Source organism: Columba livia, chromosome 2 (assembly GCF_036013475.1).
Source record: "Columba livia isolate bColLiv1 breed racing homer chromosome 2, bColLiv1.pat.W.v2, whole genome shotgun sequence".
Classification (NCBI taxonomy): domain Eukaryota; kingdom Metazoa; phylum Chordata; class Aves; order Columbiformes; family Columbidae; genus Columba; species Columba livia.
In genome coordinates, this window is record NC_088603.1 from 91,206,994 (window position 1) to 91,226,039 (window position 19,046).

Sequence of the window (19,046 nt, forward strand, 5' to 3'; positions counted from 1 at the left end):
CAAATAGTACTTTCCACAACCTGTCTTGTCCGTGAGTTGCAGTGACTCCCTCAGTTTCCTGTTTCCCAGCTTGCTGAGAAAAGTTGCAACAACTATCCTTATTCTCAGCTGTTCCTCACTGCCTCCTTCCTTAAATAACTGTCCACAAGAGGGCTAGACATACCGTAGTTTAAAAACACAAACCAAAAATCCATTAAAAATAATATAGACACCAATATCATAATTGGATTTTTATATGGACTGGAATTTTTCTGAAATGCAGATGCTATAGTAGGTAGAAATTCATAAGCCTGTAAGACGGTTAAACTTGTGCTTGTGCACATCCATAAGGCTTAACTGACAATTAGAAATTACAAGTTAAGAAAAATGACCACAGAGCTGTTCTGTTCAGAAAGACTTATTTGAATAAGTAGTTTTTGTTTCAAAAACAAATTAACAGATAACACCTAACATGCAACACCAGAAAAAGTATTTTCAAAAGCTAAATAAAGAACTTGTCTTGCAAGAAAACAGTTTTTTTCTCTAAGGCTACTCTGTGCCTTCATGATTCATTATAAAGCTTCAAACTAACAAAAAAAAAAAACAAAAACACGCAAAAACAAAACAAAACAAAACAAAACAAACCAACCAACCAACCAAACAAACACAACAAAAAAAAGCGCCTCTTCTGCTTTCTTTGTTGCTATTTCAGTGGGCAGTTACACCCAATATGCCTGTGCCAGTGAAGGTAGGGGAAAAAAACATAAACTAAAGAAGTGAAAAAGGTAAATTCTCCTTTGTTACTCTGTTAAGAAATTTAAGTATGGTCTTTAAGCATTATGAGAACACTTTTTCCTTCATCAAACTAATGGATTTTAAGGAATCAAGTACATTTTGGGGCTACTCCCACACAAAAAAATATTAATTCTCTCATGGACAGAATGTGATTTGCCTTAGTATGCTTCAAAGAAAGGAATGGAGTCTTTTATCTGACCAGCCTGAAAGCTGTCTCCAGCCCTCCCCATTTATTTGAACCTGGTAAGAACACTCTCACCAACTGCACACTGAATGGTGTGGACAAAACAGTCTGGCTACTGTTCTACTCTTCAGTGTGCCTTTCTTCCAAGAAACCCCTCAACTATTACTATATTTGGGACCAACAATCTCAGAGATTCAAAGACACAAAAAAAGGGGAAAACAAACTGAAATTTCATTGAAGCTTGAATTTAGAAAAGCTGCAACAATATTCATAGCTCAGACATTATAAAATCCTACATTTCTGTATCTTTTTGTTTTGTTTTAATTAAAAGCTCTTCACTATATAATTCCAATAACTTTATGAACTCAGGTTTTCAAAACCCACTTAAAACAGAAATAAGTATCTTTAAAGATAGTTCTACACTATTCTGGGTATGAACCAACTGGGGGAAAAAAGGACAAAAAAAAGAGAAAAATTCATAACAAGGGTAATACAGTATTAAGGTTTTCTGCATAGAACTTTGAGCTTCACATGCTTTTGATAAACCCAGAGTACAGAGTATGCTTAAAATAGTTTTGTTTGTTTTCCTTTTCTCTAGGGGAAAGGGAAAAAAAAAAAAAAAAAAAAAGAAAAAGAAAAGGAGAAAACCATGCAAAAAAGCATTTGGATTGATGCCCAAAGTCCCATTTTAAGGTTCTGTGCATTTTTCTCCCAGTTACCTAATGATAGAGACAATGGCAGAGAGAGAGCCATAAAATGTTCACTATACATAAAAAGCTGTACTGAAAGAGCTTTGTTAAAGTTGTAAAATCAAGTACTCAAGAGACAGCAAAGCAAGAATTAATCTTGCCTCCCTTCATATCACGTAATATTCAACTACACTATGATGCAGGGTTTTTTTCTAGAGCCTCCTCTCGCCTTATTCAGGGTATGTGAAGAATGAAGTTCAAGTAATGAGCAGGTCTTTGATATCTTGTTTATTTCTATTGTTTAGTGTGTGTCCCTACACCTCACCCATGTCCACCACCACTCCAACCCTGAATTGAAGACAGAACTATTCACCTCCTTAAGGGCTTCCCTATGGTGCTTGTCACACAAAGCTCTGTGAGCTTTGTGAAGGTTAATTTATCTTAACAAAACATCTCTGAAGTGACAGGACAATGTATCCCACCTTACAGACAGGCAGCAGGGGCACAGAGGGAACAGTCAATGCTGATCTACCCAGGACTTTGTGGTTTTTTGTCAGGTTTTGTAATAATTTCCACCTTCAAACACAGCACCCATTAATGTTAATTGCAACTATGACTGCTCAGTGCTTTTTTATCTCAGTTCCCAGGATCCTGGGTGAACATTCAGCAATGAGAAGGACACTGTTACTCATCATCTGTGAAACACCTGATGTAAGGGACTGTGCAGCATCTCTCAGGTACTCTGGCAGTCAGAGATGTACTCTGCTTCTCCACGTCAGAACTTAGGTGTCCTGAGGGGAAGGCATCCTTTCTCTTGCAATACTTGTGAGAAATAAGGCAGAAGTACCACGTACAATAACATCCTTTACTTCCCAAGCCTGAGAAGATAGCCATTATTAGACTGGGACAATTTTGTTTACTGAGTGAAGTATGAGCCCAGGTTAAGAATAGGAGAGGCTCACCTGAAGTAGAGCTTGCTCATAATTGCATGAGAATGAAAGGAATGATTTAAGATAGTGGATAAAATTCATGATGACATTTTCTAACATTTGACCTCTTCATTGTTGTTTCATCTCCTTGTCACACTTTTCTTTTGCCTTTCTCTTGTTTTTACAGATTCTAATTACAGGGTTTTTTGCACTGCTAGTCCTTTTGCATGTCTGTTCACTCTGTGAAGATGCCCTACATGCACTTAGTCAGCATTCAGGACTGTAAGGAGTTTAGGCGCGATGAATGAAAACAGGATGCTAAGGGATATGAGCTGTTATTGAATATATGCAACCCATATATTTTCAGGCCTTTTAATATGGCCAGTTGTGCAGGAATATTTACAAGATTGGCAGAGGTACAATGTCTAAACACAAACGCAAACTCTATAATATATAATGTCCCTGATCCAAAGAGTAAGAGCGTGAGGGTATTTAAAACAAAAGATCTTAAAGGTAAAACAGTACGTATTTCTAACGTTTATTATAATGCCCTCCTCTTCCACTTTTGGTTTCATAGACAGATATTATATATTTGAATGACAGTGGGGGAAACTAACATTTCTAAATAAAATAGAAACATCACAGCCCAAATGCTTAGTTTCACAAAATTACACATTTATAAGTTACGAGCATGGATGTATGGCTTGTGTTTATGAAGAACAGTAACTAGAACAAGCAATCCCATTGAAGTAATAAAAAGAATAATTTGACAAGCAATCTAGTGCTACTAGTTTTGAAAGGTCATACCTTTAGTCTCTGTCATGATTAAGGTCATGGTGTTACCTTCATTGTGAAATAGCTCTCTGTTGCATTGCCATTTCTGGGAGCCCATGGTGACCTTATACACAAATGTGAGAAATTCTTATCTCAGAAGTACTTAAAACATGCAGATTTGTTTAACTTTTCTCTATTATTTGAAGATTGCAAATTCTCTGAGCATAGCCAAGGCTCTCACTGGTTTGGATACAGGAAATTCTGTGCACATGTTACCTCCTTAAACTGAATAAATATGCAATTATGTAAGAAGTCCCACTGATACTCTCAGGTTTGAAAGTTAACCCTCCACAAATTTTTTGCAGAATTATTACCAAAATAATTACTGTTGAGTTATGCTGCTACTAGATCTGCTAAACTTGCAAGTATAGAAATACTGAAAAATGATTGGTTGATGGGTTCGTTGGTTTATTTTCTCCTTTACAGGTACAGCTTTTTCATAATCTTCCTATATATTTTAAATTACTTACAGCAAAGATACAGTGATCCTGTTGCAGAAAGTCAACAGTGACATGCTGGAAGAGGCTCATATGAGCACTTCAGTTAACAAAGAAAAACAGTAGTCCTCAGCAAGGAAAACCAACCAACTTTTTAACTTCTATAAATCAGAAATTTCATCAAGAAATGTAAAATTTCCCTTGAAATAGTAAACAAATCTTTGAAATAACAATAATGATGAAAAAATAAAATATCAAACAAAATAATATAATATAAACCAGTAACTTTTTTATTTTCATTCTTAACAATTTGTTGGATAACAACACTCATTCATGGTCTCATTCAGAGAGATAAGACATCAGCTGACCAGCTTCTTGTGGGACAAGGCAACCCATACCTTCACATTTGTTTGTGGGAGCAAAGCATTCTCTCCTTATTGTTGGCTGGCAACACAGTAACTTTCATTTTGAACCTTTATTGAGATTGGAATAGTGATCTCCATAGGCACTTTTTTCCTTAATAGTTAAAAGCAGATGCATAGACCTGGGGTCTGTAAACAGGGCAGAGTGGTAAAAGTGTACAACTGTTTATGGGTTTGAAGGAGCACTTGATCTGGAGCATGTAGTGAAACCGTAATAAGACACAGGATGAACTATGCAATTCAGCACCAAAGCACAACTGATACTTCTCACGTAAGTTAGGCTACATGAAAACTCTTTCTACAGCACAAAAGGTAGAGGTTTCATACAAGATTCAGGCTGGACATGAGGAAGAAATTTTTTACAATGAGGGAGGTAAAACACTGGAACAGGTCACCCAGAGAAGTGGCAGATGCACCATTCCTGGAGACATTCAAGGCCAAGCTGGATGGAGGTCTGAGCAACCTGATCTGGGCGAAGATGTCCCTCCTCATTGTAGGGGTGTTGGACTATATGACCTTTGAAGGTCCCTTCTAACCCACTCTATTCTATGAATCTATGATTCTAAAGTAATGAGACACATTCACTATCCAGATTCATATAGCGTGCTTGATTGTGGACAAGCCATATCCATCAAGGTGAAATTTGACATTGATAGAATAAGTTGGATTATTTCTGTTTTCTGTTTGCAATACTTGACAGAATCATATGGCTTGTTACAGCATACAAATAAAGTAAAAATAATGAACATGTAACCAAGTTTTAGGATTCTTTCAATTAAATTATTTTCCTAGTAAATACATCCTCTGTTTTGATATTTTAATAACCATATATGTTATTATTTACCTCTCTGTGGCAGTAATTTCAGAATTTATTAGTTCCATTGACTACAAGGTATTTGGGAGAATTATTCTTCTTTCTAAATTACAATTTAATAAAATTAAATTTACCTATCAAGTGTCTTGAACTGGAATAGGCCAAAAAGAGGGGAAAAAAAAAAAAAAGTGATCTATTTTTGTTTTCTGCTTTCCTTCTAGACCAGGTGATGCTGCTTGGATTATTTTTCCTCCTGTCTAATTTACATTTAACTTGGCTGCTGATAATATGTCTCTAATTTGTAATTTCAACTGATTACTGATGACGTACATGGATTTGAAGTGAATCCTATAATCAGCCTTCATTTTCAGGAGTGACTTAGAATTTTGACTGCCCATCTGAAAAGGACCTGGTTTCTTTTATAGAAATTATTGAAACATTCACCATTTGAACCTGTAAGGACCTCTATAGTGTGTGTCTAATCACTGAATCACTCAAGTCCTTAGTTACTTCAGATAATTTAGATCCACCACCTTTAAAGATTTGTGCTTTTCTTCATTTTGAAGGTTTCTTTAGTTTTGATTATATCCATCATGACCCACCTTAAAGTAATTAAAACTCTACAAATCTTTCAGACAACTTTTTTTCCTATTTGGGGGATCATTTTAAACTTTTAAATCATTTTTGGTTTATTGTACTTATTTTTTTTTTACTCAAAATTATTGCTATGTTTAAGATATTACATCAATGGAATAGAACATTACCATGTGGAAATGTCTCCCTTATTTTCATAAAAAAATCATGGGAACTCATGCAGTTATAAAACAAATTCATGCTAAAATGTAGGCAAAATTATTGTTCTTCAGTCAGATAGCATTAGTTCTGTGAAACAGACCTCTGCAGCTATGTCAGATATATTGTAATGCTTGTAATAATTTGAATGGTGCAGTAAGTAAGGTGAAAGTTGCACCTTGTACCATTGTATAAATGCTGCACTCCCATTGCCAGAAATGACGGAACCTGTTCAATTCTTCATCCAACAGAAGAACATATTGCCCGTGTGGATAAAATTTTCTTTAATTTGGTATGACTTACATCTCTTTTTAGTCTGTGATTAGCAGTTAAGTTCAGCTATTTGGCAGTCTGAGTGATTATCAGGTGCTCTTTTCAGATTCTATTTAGTCTTTGTCTCAGCCTTGTGAAAGTATTTGGTGTTTGCTTAGTACAACAAGCACTTTCTAGATGGCTTCTTACTACAAGCAGCACGGTGATTTTGTCAGAAAACTTCCCTCAGTGCAGACGTTTTTTGGGGTGTTTTGAACATCTGACACAGTCAAGGTTAGTCGCTTTTCTAAACGTTATAAATATACATAGGCAAAAAACAGGAAAGAGAGAAAAAACATTCACCTCAGGAAGCATCATTCTTTAATATGCGGTAAACACCTTCTCTAGTGTACATAAATAAATATATTACTGTGAGTAATCTGTAGGATATCAAAATCCATTTTTATCTTGCTAAATATTTCTTCTATATAAATCTATATATCCATATAGATGCATCTGTATGTATCCGATGCACACTCTAAGTATCATCTTCTTTATCTGTCTTCAAAGACAAAATGAATAATATTTTAATGTAAGATGCTTGAAGCATAGTTATTTGGAGCAGGCAACAGCGACTGCAATAGGATTACCAAGTAACTATTTTCTCCTCAGACCCTGTAAGTGAGAGAGAAAAAGGAGAAAACAGAAACAGCTTAACTCACCAAAAATCAAACCACTGCATTGCCCTCTTAGCCACTGAGTGTTTTGGAATGTGAGACCGAAGATTACATCAGTACAATAAAGACTCCCTGCTCTCTCTACAATCACAAGCTGTACACCAAAAAAAAAAAAAAAAAAAAGCGCAGCTTTACCCCAGCATCAGAACCAGTAGTCCAAGTCCAAGTGAAAACAGGTAGAGAGGTGTAGAGAACAGGGAGAGAGAGGGAAGGGTTAAAGGCATTATCGCAGCCATTAGAGGGAAAAGTTGAAGCAATTCAAGCACAGTAGACTCTCTCTCTCCCCCCCTCCCCTCTCTTTCCCCCACACCCCTCTTTCCAAGCTGGATCAGTGTGTAGGGAGGGCAGTCATCACGCCATCCTGAGCAGCAAAGCTGACGCTGGACAAAGCTGCCAGGTAGCTGAGAAAAGGCACAGAAAGCAGCTGATACCCACTTTTCAACGTTGGTGGTTGTTTTTTTGTTTTTTCTTTTTCTGTAGTCTGAATCTGGACTTCAAGCAACACAGCGCCTGAGACAGCTCATCTGAACCACACTGTATTGCAATACTCGCTCTTCCCAAAGAAAAAGATTACACTGAGTAGCAGAATGCTGCCGGTGTCGCAGCTAGGGCTACAATACAGAGCCTTTTTGTAACATTTTAAAATCTCTTTCTGTTCATATATTTACACAAGCGTACATACACTCATATAGAAATTCTTCCTTTTTTGAGATCACCTTTGGCTTTTCTTACCCTGATGTGACTTCTTCTTCATCTTGGAATGATGGGGATCTTTCTAGCTTATGTTGGATTCATTTTCTTTTCAGTTATGTATATTCAACAAGGACTTTCTACCCAAGGTAAGATCACTTATTGTCAAATACGTATGTGTGTTTTTCTATGCTAAAACAGACTGAGAACGCGGGGGGGGGGGGGGGGGGGGAGCGGGCAGCAGGAGGTAGAGAATGATAAAAAGAATAAAAAGAAGGAAAGCAAGAACAATGCATACAAGATGAGGACACCAAGCATCAGGTTTACATTTAGTGTAAAAATTATCTGTAAATATGAACAACAGTAAGAAGTTTCCTCAAAGTGGGAATAAAACAAGCTTCCTTTACTTGATTGTAAAGAGGCAGATTACAGGCACTTTGCAGCAGAGTAAAGGGATGTTTTTGAATGGACATATATGTGTTTGGGTTGTGCATGTTTGTGTGTATGCATGTAGGCATACAATAAACACCTATCCGTGCATGCATAATTACTGCATTCAGACCTAGTACCGAATGACTAAATCTACTGCCTCCCTTAAAACATTGCAGTCTCCTTTCGTGCCGTGTCCCCTTTTCTCCTCTATCATCCTGCAATCCTCAGAGTCAGACCTTTATTTCGGTTCTGTGACTACGTGTTTATCTGCACCCCTCATCAAAAAAAAAAAAAAAAAAAAAAAAAAAAAAAAAAAAAAAAAGGAGGGGGGGGAGAAAAAGACAAAACCGACTTCTTTGAAGACCTCCCTCCCAACCCCCGTCGCCTTCCTCCCTCCTTGCCGAAAGGCGCGCGTTGCATTTCAAGCAGCCCCGGCGCCGCAGGAACCAGTTGTTTGGGACCTCGAGGCTGCGGCGACCGTGTCAGCACCATGGACAGATCGCGCGGGGCCGCCCCTTGCGCCCGCTGCCCCCGCCCACCGCCCCCTGCCCGCCGGCCGCTGCTCCCTGCCCGCCGCCCCCCGCCCGCCGACCCCTGCTCCTTGTCCCTCGCCTGCCGCACCCTGTCCCCGCCCGCCGGTCCATGCCCGCCGCCCCCGCTCCGTGCCCCCCGCCCGCCGTTCCCTGCCGGCAGCTCCCCGCCGGCTTTGCGAGCCTCTGCCGGGCTGCGCTCGGCGGTATGCCCCGGGAGGACGCTGGCAGTACTCCCCTCCGCCCCCCCATGCCACTCACACGCTCTGACCAGGAGGCGATGGAACGAACAGACAGAAAAAGAAAGAAAGAAAAAAAAAAAAAAAAACACAAAAACACAAACAACAAAACCAAAACCAGCTTGGAACCTCGAATATAGAAAATGCACAGTCCTTTTGTCAGTTTAACCAGTGACAACCAGTCACTAACTGCTGAGGGCCGGGGGATGCAGAAAAAGGGACACCGTGAAATATAAAGCTGGTAGCTTTGCTAAGTATCTGTTGCCAAGCTCAAACATAAGGGGAGAATGGAGTAACACTGGCTGAGTGTATTGCCAGATTATCCCACCAATTCCAGGTTAGCTAGGAAGACTGGATAAAGAGAGAGAAAGAGAGGAGGAGACAATGAGCAATATTTTCTTTCACATCATAATGTGGTTTAGTCAATCTGTAACAATTCATAACAGAAAATAACATTGCAGTGTATTTCAAAATTTTCCTCTTCTTGAAACACGGGTTTTACTTATTATCTGTAGCCCCCTCTACTTGACTATCATGGTTCATTATGTTGCACAATTTTAAAGTAAGTTATAGGAGAGGATGAGAAGAAAGTAAAGACTGAGACCTTTAAAAAGACTTGTGTCCTGGACTAGGTCCATCAGGATTAGATTTTAAACCTAGCAGTGGTATGCTTAAATGGGTAGATCCCATTTGTTAAATGACTGAGATATAAAGGTAAAGGTTACTTCAAGAAAGTGTCTGTCAGGACTGCTAAACAGAAGATGTATTTATTCTTGCTCAGATTATGCAAGTAGAGGTTCTCAAAGAAAGTAACTAGCTCAGGTAAAGCAGTTGTAATAAGCATTTTGATGAGTGGTCATAACCCACACCTCAAGAAACTGTCTGTTCCAACAGCTGCTCCAGCCAGCTGTGGAAGGTTTAACAACTTGCACATCTGCAGCTCAGCCCTACAAAATACAATAAATTGGTCTATTTTTTTCCTCTTCCAAATTGGTTTTGCACAAAATCCCTCAGTGAGTCTAGTGAAATACTGCATTCTGCCCAAGGGTATTTGGACCTAATTAAGTGAAACTTTCCTAGCCCATGGGAGCACGGAGTGTGGGGGGGGTGTCCGTCGCATCTCCCATGAGTTTAGAGTGTGAAGAAGGTGGATTTGTGCATAAAGCAAGAAAGGCATGCCTGGGTATGAGAGAAACTGGAGGAGATAATGTGTAGGAAAACTTGAAAATCAGAAAAGAGGGAGAATGAGAAAACAGATAATTTATTTAAAAAGAAAAATGAGAGAGAGAAAGAAGAAAAAACAGATAATATACAATGAGTAGGTAACAGGAGATCCCAACATGTTATGCATTTGTTTTGCAGCAAAATTCACTGAGTTTCCCCGAAATGTCACTGCCACTGAAGGGCAGAACGTGGAGATGTCTTGTGCTTTCCAAAGTGGTTCCTCTTCGGTGTACCTTGAAATCCAATGGTGGTTTCTGCGGGCGGCTGAGGACCAAGAGGCTGGAGCTGAGGTGACAGGCACTCAGGTACTGATCCTCGGCCATGGGGTCCCCAAGCCACCTGGAAATGCTGCAGGAGAAGGGGTGGAGAGAAAGGGAGGGAAGAAGAGAAGGGGGTGAGGGAGGGAGCAGAAAGAGGTTCTGAATCTCCCCAGGGACTTAATTTTAACCATGAAATCATAGTTCAGGAACCTACAGAGAAAAATACCCATCTCAAGGGGTGGTGCCTTTGGTGCCTGTCACTCTCAGGAGGCAGACAGGGATGTTCACAAAACCACACGGATTTACAAAGCCTTATTTATTTATTTATTTATTTATTTATTTATTTATTTATTTTCCCATCTCTTATTTTCCCATTGGAAAGCAGCTGTTCAGAGACTACTCCTAGAGGAAATTTTTTATTTCCCAAATGGCAAGATCCTACAAGTGCTCTCCAATTTACAGCTAGTGCAGTTGAGTTGGCAGCCCCAAGTCTGCATGCAGATGCCCCAGGAGGACACACATTTGAGGCGGGAGGGAGTGGGGGGGGGGGGGGGCATGGGTAGGGAGCAGGGTAAAACCTATGCCCCAGAGAAGGAAAAAAATAAAAATCATATAGCAGAGCAATTTCAGCCTTCAGAGTCGGCCATGTCCACTTACACTGTCATCCACGGACACTTTTCCCGTCCTCCACTGCCACCTCCGCACCGTTCTCGGCATTCAGCCGCCTCGAAAAGATGCCCACGCGAGTCGGGCGGGCTTCAGGCGTTCGTGGGGCAATGCCACCCTGCCACGTTTCTGGGGTGCCCCGCGACCGGTACCGGCTGTCCCCGGCGTGGCCCGTAGGTGGCAGACGCGGCTCGCAGCTCCACGGGTTCCACGGCGGGGAGCGGGAAGCGGGGCGCGGAACAGGGTGGCCACAGCGGCGGGGCGAGGGGCGGCAACCCACAGCATCTCTCCTTTCCCTGCAGGTGGAGCTCTTGCCCGAGCGGGACCTGGACAGCGACGGCACGAAGATCAGCGTAAGTGGCGCCTCAGGGTGCGGGCAGCCCCCGCCAGCCGGGGGGGACTTCCCTGAGCCAGAGCCCACCCCGGGCGCTGCCAGCGGCCGGCTCGGAGCAGGCACGGAGGGGTGCGGAGGGGCAGTTCCCCCCGCCCCGCATCCACTCCCCATCCGAGCTGCAAGCTGAAGCGAGCAGGCAGCCCGCAGCTCCTTCCTCGCCGACCCCGACAGAGGGATCCAGGACAGGCCTGCCCCACGCAGCCTACACCCTTGGGGACCCCTGAGCACGAAGGCGTCAGCAACTGATGCCCAAGCGGTAGACCTTCGGCAGACTCCGTTTCCACCCTGTGAAGCAGATAGGCTGCACTGATCCTTGTACCTGTTGTTTTCTTTTACCTTGGGCGACCACTGAATCTGCTTTAGTGCTCCAAAGCTGGTTTTAAGGCTGACATTTGGCCATGAAGCTGCACTTTCCTTCAGTGGGTTGTGCAACTAAATAGGTGTTTTCCCAGGTTCATGTCTGCTGGCAGGAAAAAAAAAAAAAAAAAGCTCAAAAAGTCTTTAGACAAGACCTCCATGTTAGGACTGATCTCCGCTCTTGGTCACTGAGACTCTTAGGAAACTGAGTTTCTGACACCAGAGTTACCAATCTGGAGACTGAGCCACAATGTTGTCTTGACAAAATCATGAGTAACATTGATCCAGCCCTTGTCCAGGGAAAGGGTGCCTTCCCCAGCAGACCTGTATCCTGAGTTAGGCACAGCCACAGCCACTGACCTCAGAAGCATTCAGACCCTTTTCCCTCAGTATGCCAAGAAATTTATAGTGGTGCGGTCATGGTGTGGTGCTTACTGCAGTGGAAAGACATGGATACTTACTGCAGCATGAGTAGTCCTTATGAGCCCAACGGGGGGTTTCTCTTTCTCAAACACAACCCCTTTAGAAGTGCCTTCTAGCTGCAGCCAAGGCTGTAAGTACCAGCAAAGTTTAAAACAGCTTAAAACAGAGGTGAATAATTTCTGCTAAATCCTTTACTCTGCTACTCTTTGATGCCTGCAAATAACTAACCAAGTGACTACATCAGGTCAAAGTGCAGCTAGGTATAGCAGAAATGCATTTATAAATGAGAATTCAGATACATCATATTCAAAATATATCTGTTTTAGCCATATATTTCCTATGATACTTCTCACCATACACTATAAACAATTTGTGTCATGAACCATATCTGTAGTTACATTTGTAGACTATCTTACAAATGAAACCTACGTGTGGTCTTTGGGTACTGTTCCACTATATGAAGTTCTAGCAGCCAATTTATTCTTTGTCAATACTGGCTCATTCAAAATCCCCATAATAGTCTATAAGATCTGTGTATAGGTATAGGCTGTAATGCTTGTTCCATCTTTCAAGTTGAGTATTTTTTTCATTATATATGATAGTTCACAATGGCAACTAATGACAGAACCCGAGGGAATGGCAGGAAGATGTGCTGGGGAGGCTTAGGTTGGACATTAGGAAAAGGTTCTTCCCCCAGAGGGTGGTGGAGCACTGGAACAGGCTCCCCAGGGAGGTGTCACGGCCCCAAGACTGACAGTGTTCAAGAAGAGACTGGACAACACCCTCAGACACATGGTGTGAAATGTTGGGTTGTCCTGTGCAGGGACAGGAGTTGGACTCAATGATCCTTGTGGGACCCTTCCAACTCAGGACATTCTATGATTCTACTATGGGATATCTGTACAGTGTAAACCATTTTATATTTCAAACTAAAAATAAAAGTCAACATTAGGCTAATAGTCTAAATACACTTGTTACAAACATAGCCTTTCTTTTTTTCCGTCTTGATGACACACAGTCACCATTAGTACTACTGCAAAGTATCTTCATGAAAAGAAGAGCAAAGTGCATTTAGTAAATTATTTAAAGAAATGCTAAAATATACTAAATGTATTGTTAAACTGTGCTGAAATACACTACTTCTATTGGTTTTAAATGGTAATCTGGCATAAATTGATAACATGCATACAAGCTGACTGCAACCATTTCTGAATTTCAAATGCAAAACCCAGAACAAATTTGGGTTTTCATTAGTACTGTGCGACACCTCTAACTTTGCAGATCTTGCATGGGAGCAAACAAAGACAGAATATGACCTACAGATCCTCTTTCTACTCATATGAAATGTCTTTAATCCTTTTGCTGAATATCAGCTGTTCAGTAGAGATATATTATTATTGAATAAGGTTTAAATAACTATGCAGCACTTTCTGTGTAATTAATATTGCATACATTATGTCTGAAAGTATGCAATCCATACTTCCAAATCAGTTTGCCAAGTATAAATTCAGAGCTGGATACAACACAACAGGCTGTAAAGCCCATCCAGTAACTTAAAGGAATATTATATTCACAAGTATTGCCCTTAAATTTATCAAGTAGGTAGAACAGGTGCTTTGCAAACACTAGTTACTGCAGCATGTCAAACCATTAGAAACAATGTGTTGTATAATCACCAATAACACATGCTTAGTTTCAATCTAACAGTTCTCCTTTTTTGTGATCTACTATATATTCATCACTCTGATTTTTCCTTATCGCTTGTCATTGATATGAGACAAAGCAACATTTGCATCCAAGTTTATGTAATGGTGGAAGTAAATCTGATTCAGGAGTTCTTCAAAACTGAAGTTTTCTATCCCACTGAATCCCGTCCAACTGTCTTCCTGTGGGGCAACAGATATTAGTGCGGAATAGCCAATTAATTAAATATAAATTCTCTAACATGATAAACACACAGCAAGGAATCTATGTTACTTTCCCTAATGCACCCTAATAGGTATCACACTTTTCTGGATGTATAATTTACTCACGTGTGCTTTAATTATGTGAGACAAAAATATATTGTGTTACCCTTAGATATTAAAACAAATTAAAAATAAATTAGCCTTATTTTAGCTGACAGCTTTTAAAATGATCTTGAATACATGCTACTAGAATATGTGCTGCAGAAATGATGGCTGAGTTTTTGTAAGTACACACTTACAGTAATGAGACAAAAGGAACTGCCTGAGACAAGATGTCTTGTTATGGCTAATAAACAAAAAATACCAAAAGTTTGGACATGCCTGAAGGAGATGAATTAAATGTCAAATATATAGTTTCAATGTAATTAAAAACTACAAGCTAATCTAATAAAATGTTATTAAAGAAGTTTAAATATTGGCAAACATCTCCAACAAAATTGTCAATGCACTAGTTCAAAAACTGAACTATTCAATAAAGCCAATTAACTGGAAAAGTTTAACCAATGAAGTACATAGATATTAAGTTTATGTAAGAAAGCTCATTAAGAATATTCATGATCTTAAGCAATTAATTGGAATGAGCATGGTAGATTGGCTTTTTTCTGAGGCCAATTAGCATGTCAGAGCAAACGATCTAAACAGTTTTGGAAAGAAGATGTCAGACATTCTCACAGATACAAATAATCATACTCATCTTTGATGCAGCTTCCCTGCAGTAAGCACAATCGCACCACTGATTATTTTGGCACTTGACTTTTCTGAACAGGCTCTATATTGGTAAAGTCTTCCCAGAGAAGGAATAATACCTGACAACACATTTGATTGTTTGTTTGTTTTTCCTGGAAAATTTACAGACAGTGAAAGTACAAGGGAATGACATCTCCCACAAGCTGCAGATTTCAAAAGTGAGGAAAAAGGATGAAGGCTTGTATGAGTGCAGGGTGACCGATGCCAACTATGGAGACCTTCAGGAATACAAGGCCCAGGCATTTCTCAAAGTCAACGCTAACAGCCACTCTCGGCGAATGCAAGCCTTTGAGGCATCTCCAATGTGGTTGCAAGACATGAAACCTCGCAAAAATGTCTCAGCAGCTGTTCCAAGTAGCATCCATAACTCTGCCAATCAGCGTGTGCGTGCCACCTCCAGCCCTGAAGCAGCAGCCAAAATCCCCAAACAAAGTCCACAATCAGGTATGGTAAAGCATTTTGAGCTTTCATTTGATTGCTTACCAGCATGTAAAAGGAGGCTAACTCAACAAGGTAACCAGGAATTGTGACTAGGAAGAGTGTGATGCTCATTTATTCCTCCTTCTGTCTGGGCCTATTCCTCATGTCATTTTAAGATGGATGTGCATGATAAATTAAATAAAACACCCATCGAGAAGTGTTTCTTCATAAGCTGATTTACACCAGTCGCCTAACTCTTATTCCTTTAACATTTAGTGAAATTAATCTACTTTTTTAATCTATCCTATTGAACTTGTTTTCTAACTCTAAACAGACCTTAGATACCCCAGATTGTTTGTCTGTTGTGTTAGGCTTCAGAAAGACCATGCATTTGTCAGAGAATGTGGGTCTGTCATCTTCAGCTGCTTGAGCATTAGCTTCAAATCAGGCATTAAATGGCAATGATGTCTGAATTATCTTTCACATAGAAATGAACATATTTACCTATTTTGTTTGGGAGATTTTGTACAACATGATATAAATAATCTATAAGTAATGTAGGTCTGCATTTTCTACATTGATACAGTAAAATTCACTGTTACGGAAAGGTACAGGAATATACAGGAGCTGTTGACCATTGCATGATAGGAATAGAAAGATGAACAGGATAAAAAATTGAGACATTATAAATGACCAAAAATCCTTCAGAGAACAAATGGTGCAAGTTTAAGGGTTTCTGGGTTATTTCTGTATACACCGAGAGCCCAATGTAAGGCAGGAGATCACAAGCTAGTTTAAAATCTATAGTGGAAGCTAACCTAGTTTGTTCTGATGCATCATTTTCCTGCTAGCAAATGCCATGTCATCAAAATAAACTGGAAATACAACAAATTTCATAGCACACTTATTGTAAAATCAGTTTCATCTTACAGACATATTATTAGAAAAATGTTTGGATATGGAAAATACATTTCATTACAGATTGGAACAATACGATTATTCATATGAAAACTCTTATATTAGAAAATATTATGCACATACTACCACCATTTTACCTCTGTTTATATTTTAAAATATTTATTTAATGGTTGCATTTCGATCTCTTTCCCTGAAACGGAGCCACTTTCTATTTTTAGCTCTTCTAAAAATGTTTACACTGTTAAAAGAAAAAAATATTTCAATAGTTTTAAAATTCTATGAAAATCATCATTCTACCATAGCCTCCCTTTCAGAGAAATGTATATATTGCTTATTTTCCATTGGACTCACACATTTCAAAGTAGCTGACTTGTCCATAAAGAGAAAACTCTGGTGTCTCTTTAATTTATGTGACATTAATTAAAATATTCACGAGTTTATGAAATATGTAGCTACAGACTACGTTGCATTGTGGCCCAAGTGTGCACACAACAGCTCATCCACTAAATCACTTTGGATATATAATTGAATATATAACATTGTTTATGTCTTTAGTTCAAGCAACGTCTTGCCTGGTTACCAGACATTTGTTATTTGAGAGCTAGTAGGGTAATACATGGAAAGATGCCATTAAGAAAAATAAAAAACAAAACCAAAAACCATAGAAAAACTTAATTTCTATCTTTTTCCTTTAATAAAGATTACTGCAGATCAAGTACAGACAATCCCAATCATAAAGAACTTAAAAATTAAACAGATTATAATGTAATTTAGTTTATTAATTCATTTGTTTTATGATGAAGCACAGATTAATGCCATATTTGTCACAGGTGAAACTTATCTGTTAGGCTTAATTTCAATGTAGTGGCAACTTTCTACACAGTAATTATTGGTGATATTTTTTATTAACATCAGTTTAACCCTTGAGAACCAAGATTTGGTTTTCTTTACTTGAGAAAAACTGGGACGGATTTTCCAGATACGGTGTGATTTGGATTTTCATTCCATTTTACACTCATTCTACACCAATAGAAATACCAAGGGGAGCACAAGGCTACTGGGTTTTTAGCTCTATGTAGCTTTGAGGAGTAGTTTCAGCTGAGGAAGGGCAGACCGCTTGTGAGACCTCAGAAAAACAGAAAGGAGGTGTCATAGAGAGTATTAGTCCTTCTTTTTCTGATATTAAGTAAACACCGTCTCCTAATGCTGTCAAATGAGAAACTCTTCCCTTCTTCAGCATCATGCCAACTATATATGCATGCACAAGACTGCTGTGTAAATACATTACATGCGAACAATGTATCCGTCCAGCCTAGAATAGATACATAGCTGAATACAAATTTATCATTATTAACCACATGCTTGTATTTGAAAGACATAGGGGGTGATCGTGATGTGTTTGTTCACATTGAGTAATACATTGACTTCATCAATACTGCTTGAAGAGACAAGTACTATTAACCACAGGTAATTGTATCAAATATTCTCCAATATTAGAGACCTGGTGCATAGTTATTGGCAAGCAATAAATTTTACTGCCATTCTCAGAGACTATTCTGAAACACATTTGCAGCAGAGGGAAAGGTGACACTGCAAAATTATTGGAAAATCTGTATTTAGTTCTTTCTGAAAAACTTGGCTACTAATAAAAAAAAATTGATTCTGAATATATAATTATTTTGTCCCCAAAATTTATTTTAGAAAGCTAGATAGCACTCTGCGTAACTCCTTATATCCTGAAGCACACTGCAGTATTTCATTTATTTCTTAACAATAGGTATTTAATAGGTAGTCCTAGAAAAGCAGTGTACAGTCACCGCCATTTTAAAATATCAGCATTTCCCAACTGAACAGAAATTTCTGCCATTCTCTTATTTTACTCAAAAGTAAGAATATGTGTGATAACTATGAGGGAGTTATATAGCCAGGACTGACAAATTAAAGTGATATGAGGTCCATTCAGCATTTGCACTGCTCTGAAAAATGCCATATGAGTGTAAAAAAGATATTTGTTATTGTTATCATAATGGAGATTCAATATAGGAAGAAAGAGCTAAAGGGAGCATCTCCCACAGTCAGTCTTCCAATAATATACTGAGAAGCACTAAATATCTACTTCAAAGTCAAAAAAGTCACAAAAGCAAAAGTCATCACTAACACAGATTGACCCTTTCATTTCATATTAATGGGTTGCAGCAAATGAAGTAAGTCATCACAGTTTAAGAGGAATCTGAGTAATTTGACAGGCTAATCTGCATATATCCAGAAAATGTCCTATGTAGGTGGAGTGACAGACATTTTTTTTTTCTGCATAATTCATAACAACGTATCTTAGTCAAAAGGTAAAAGTACAAAGTTATCACAGAGCCTTATAACTCTAAGCAATGTTGCAATTAACAGAGGCCCAAGAGCTGCAATGAATTCATATAAAAGGATGCAAAATAATCTACAGGCTGCACTAAATCTTACTCTTTCAAAGATACAGATCTGGACAAACCCTGCTCTCTGCATTCAAGTCACTCAGCATTTACAGCAACATAAGGGGTTGCAGAATTTGATGTGCTGACAATGTGTATATCCCCAAACTCTTCCTGTTCTGCCAATGCTCTGTTGAATCACACAAAGCCACTAGTTGCTTTTCAGAGTCAAGAAGAGCAGGCTCAGAGAACTCAAGATGGAATGGCTACAAATGAAGTGACTTTAGGTCCATTTCCTGACTGCTTACATACAGATTCTTTGCATTTCTAGCAATGTTTCATTCTTTCCTGAAGTAACAAATTCAACTATTGACCTAACTACATGCCAAAATTGTCCCTGTGACGATGGCAGAGTTGCAGTGAGTGACATGATAAGGAGCACAAAGGAAAAGGTAGTGCTTACCTAAGATAGAACAACCTGGATTCTTTCTTGACATC

At 39.2% G+C, this 19,046-nt stretch overlaps 1 protein-coding gene and 1 long non-coding RNA gene across 7 annotated transcripts in view; one reads left to right on the plus strand and one right to left on the minus strand.

Annotated features, from left to right (window-relative positions):
* Positions 1-7,184: 7,184 nt before the first annotated feature.
* Positions 7,185-19,046, plus strand: part of VSTM2A (V-set and transmembrane domain containing 2A) — a 47,913-nt gene continuing 36,051 nt past the window's right edge. For all 6 annotated transcript variants that reach the window (XM_065052796.1, XM_005507516.3, XM_005507515.3 and 3 more), the window contains exons 1-4: positions 7,185-7,703; positions 10,118-10,284; positions 11,208-11,258; positions 14,901-15,237. In XM_065052796.1, coding sequence (XP_064908868.1) covers positions 7,625-7,703; positions 10,118-10,284; positions 11,208-11,258; positions 14,901-15,237 — 634 coding nt within the window. In that variant the 5' untranslated portion in view covers positions 7,185-7,624. The remainder of the gene's footprint in view (positions 7,704-10,117; positions 10,285-11,207; positions 11,259-14,900; positions 15,238-19,046) is intronic.
* Positions 9,150-11,055, minus strand: LOC135578573 (uncharacterized). Its single transcript, XR_010470362.1, has 2 exons — positions 10,897-11,055; positions 9,150-10,327 (listed from the first exon to the last, which is right to left on the minus strand). It is a non-coding gene; the product is annotated as an uncharacterized LOC135578573 (long non-coding RNA).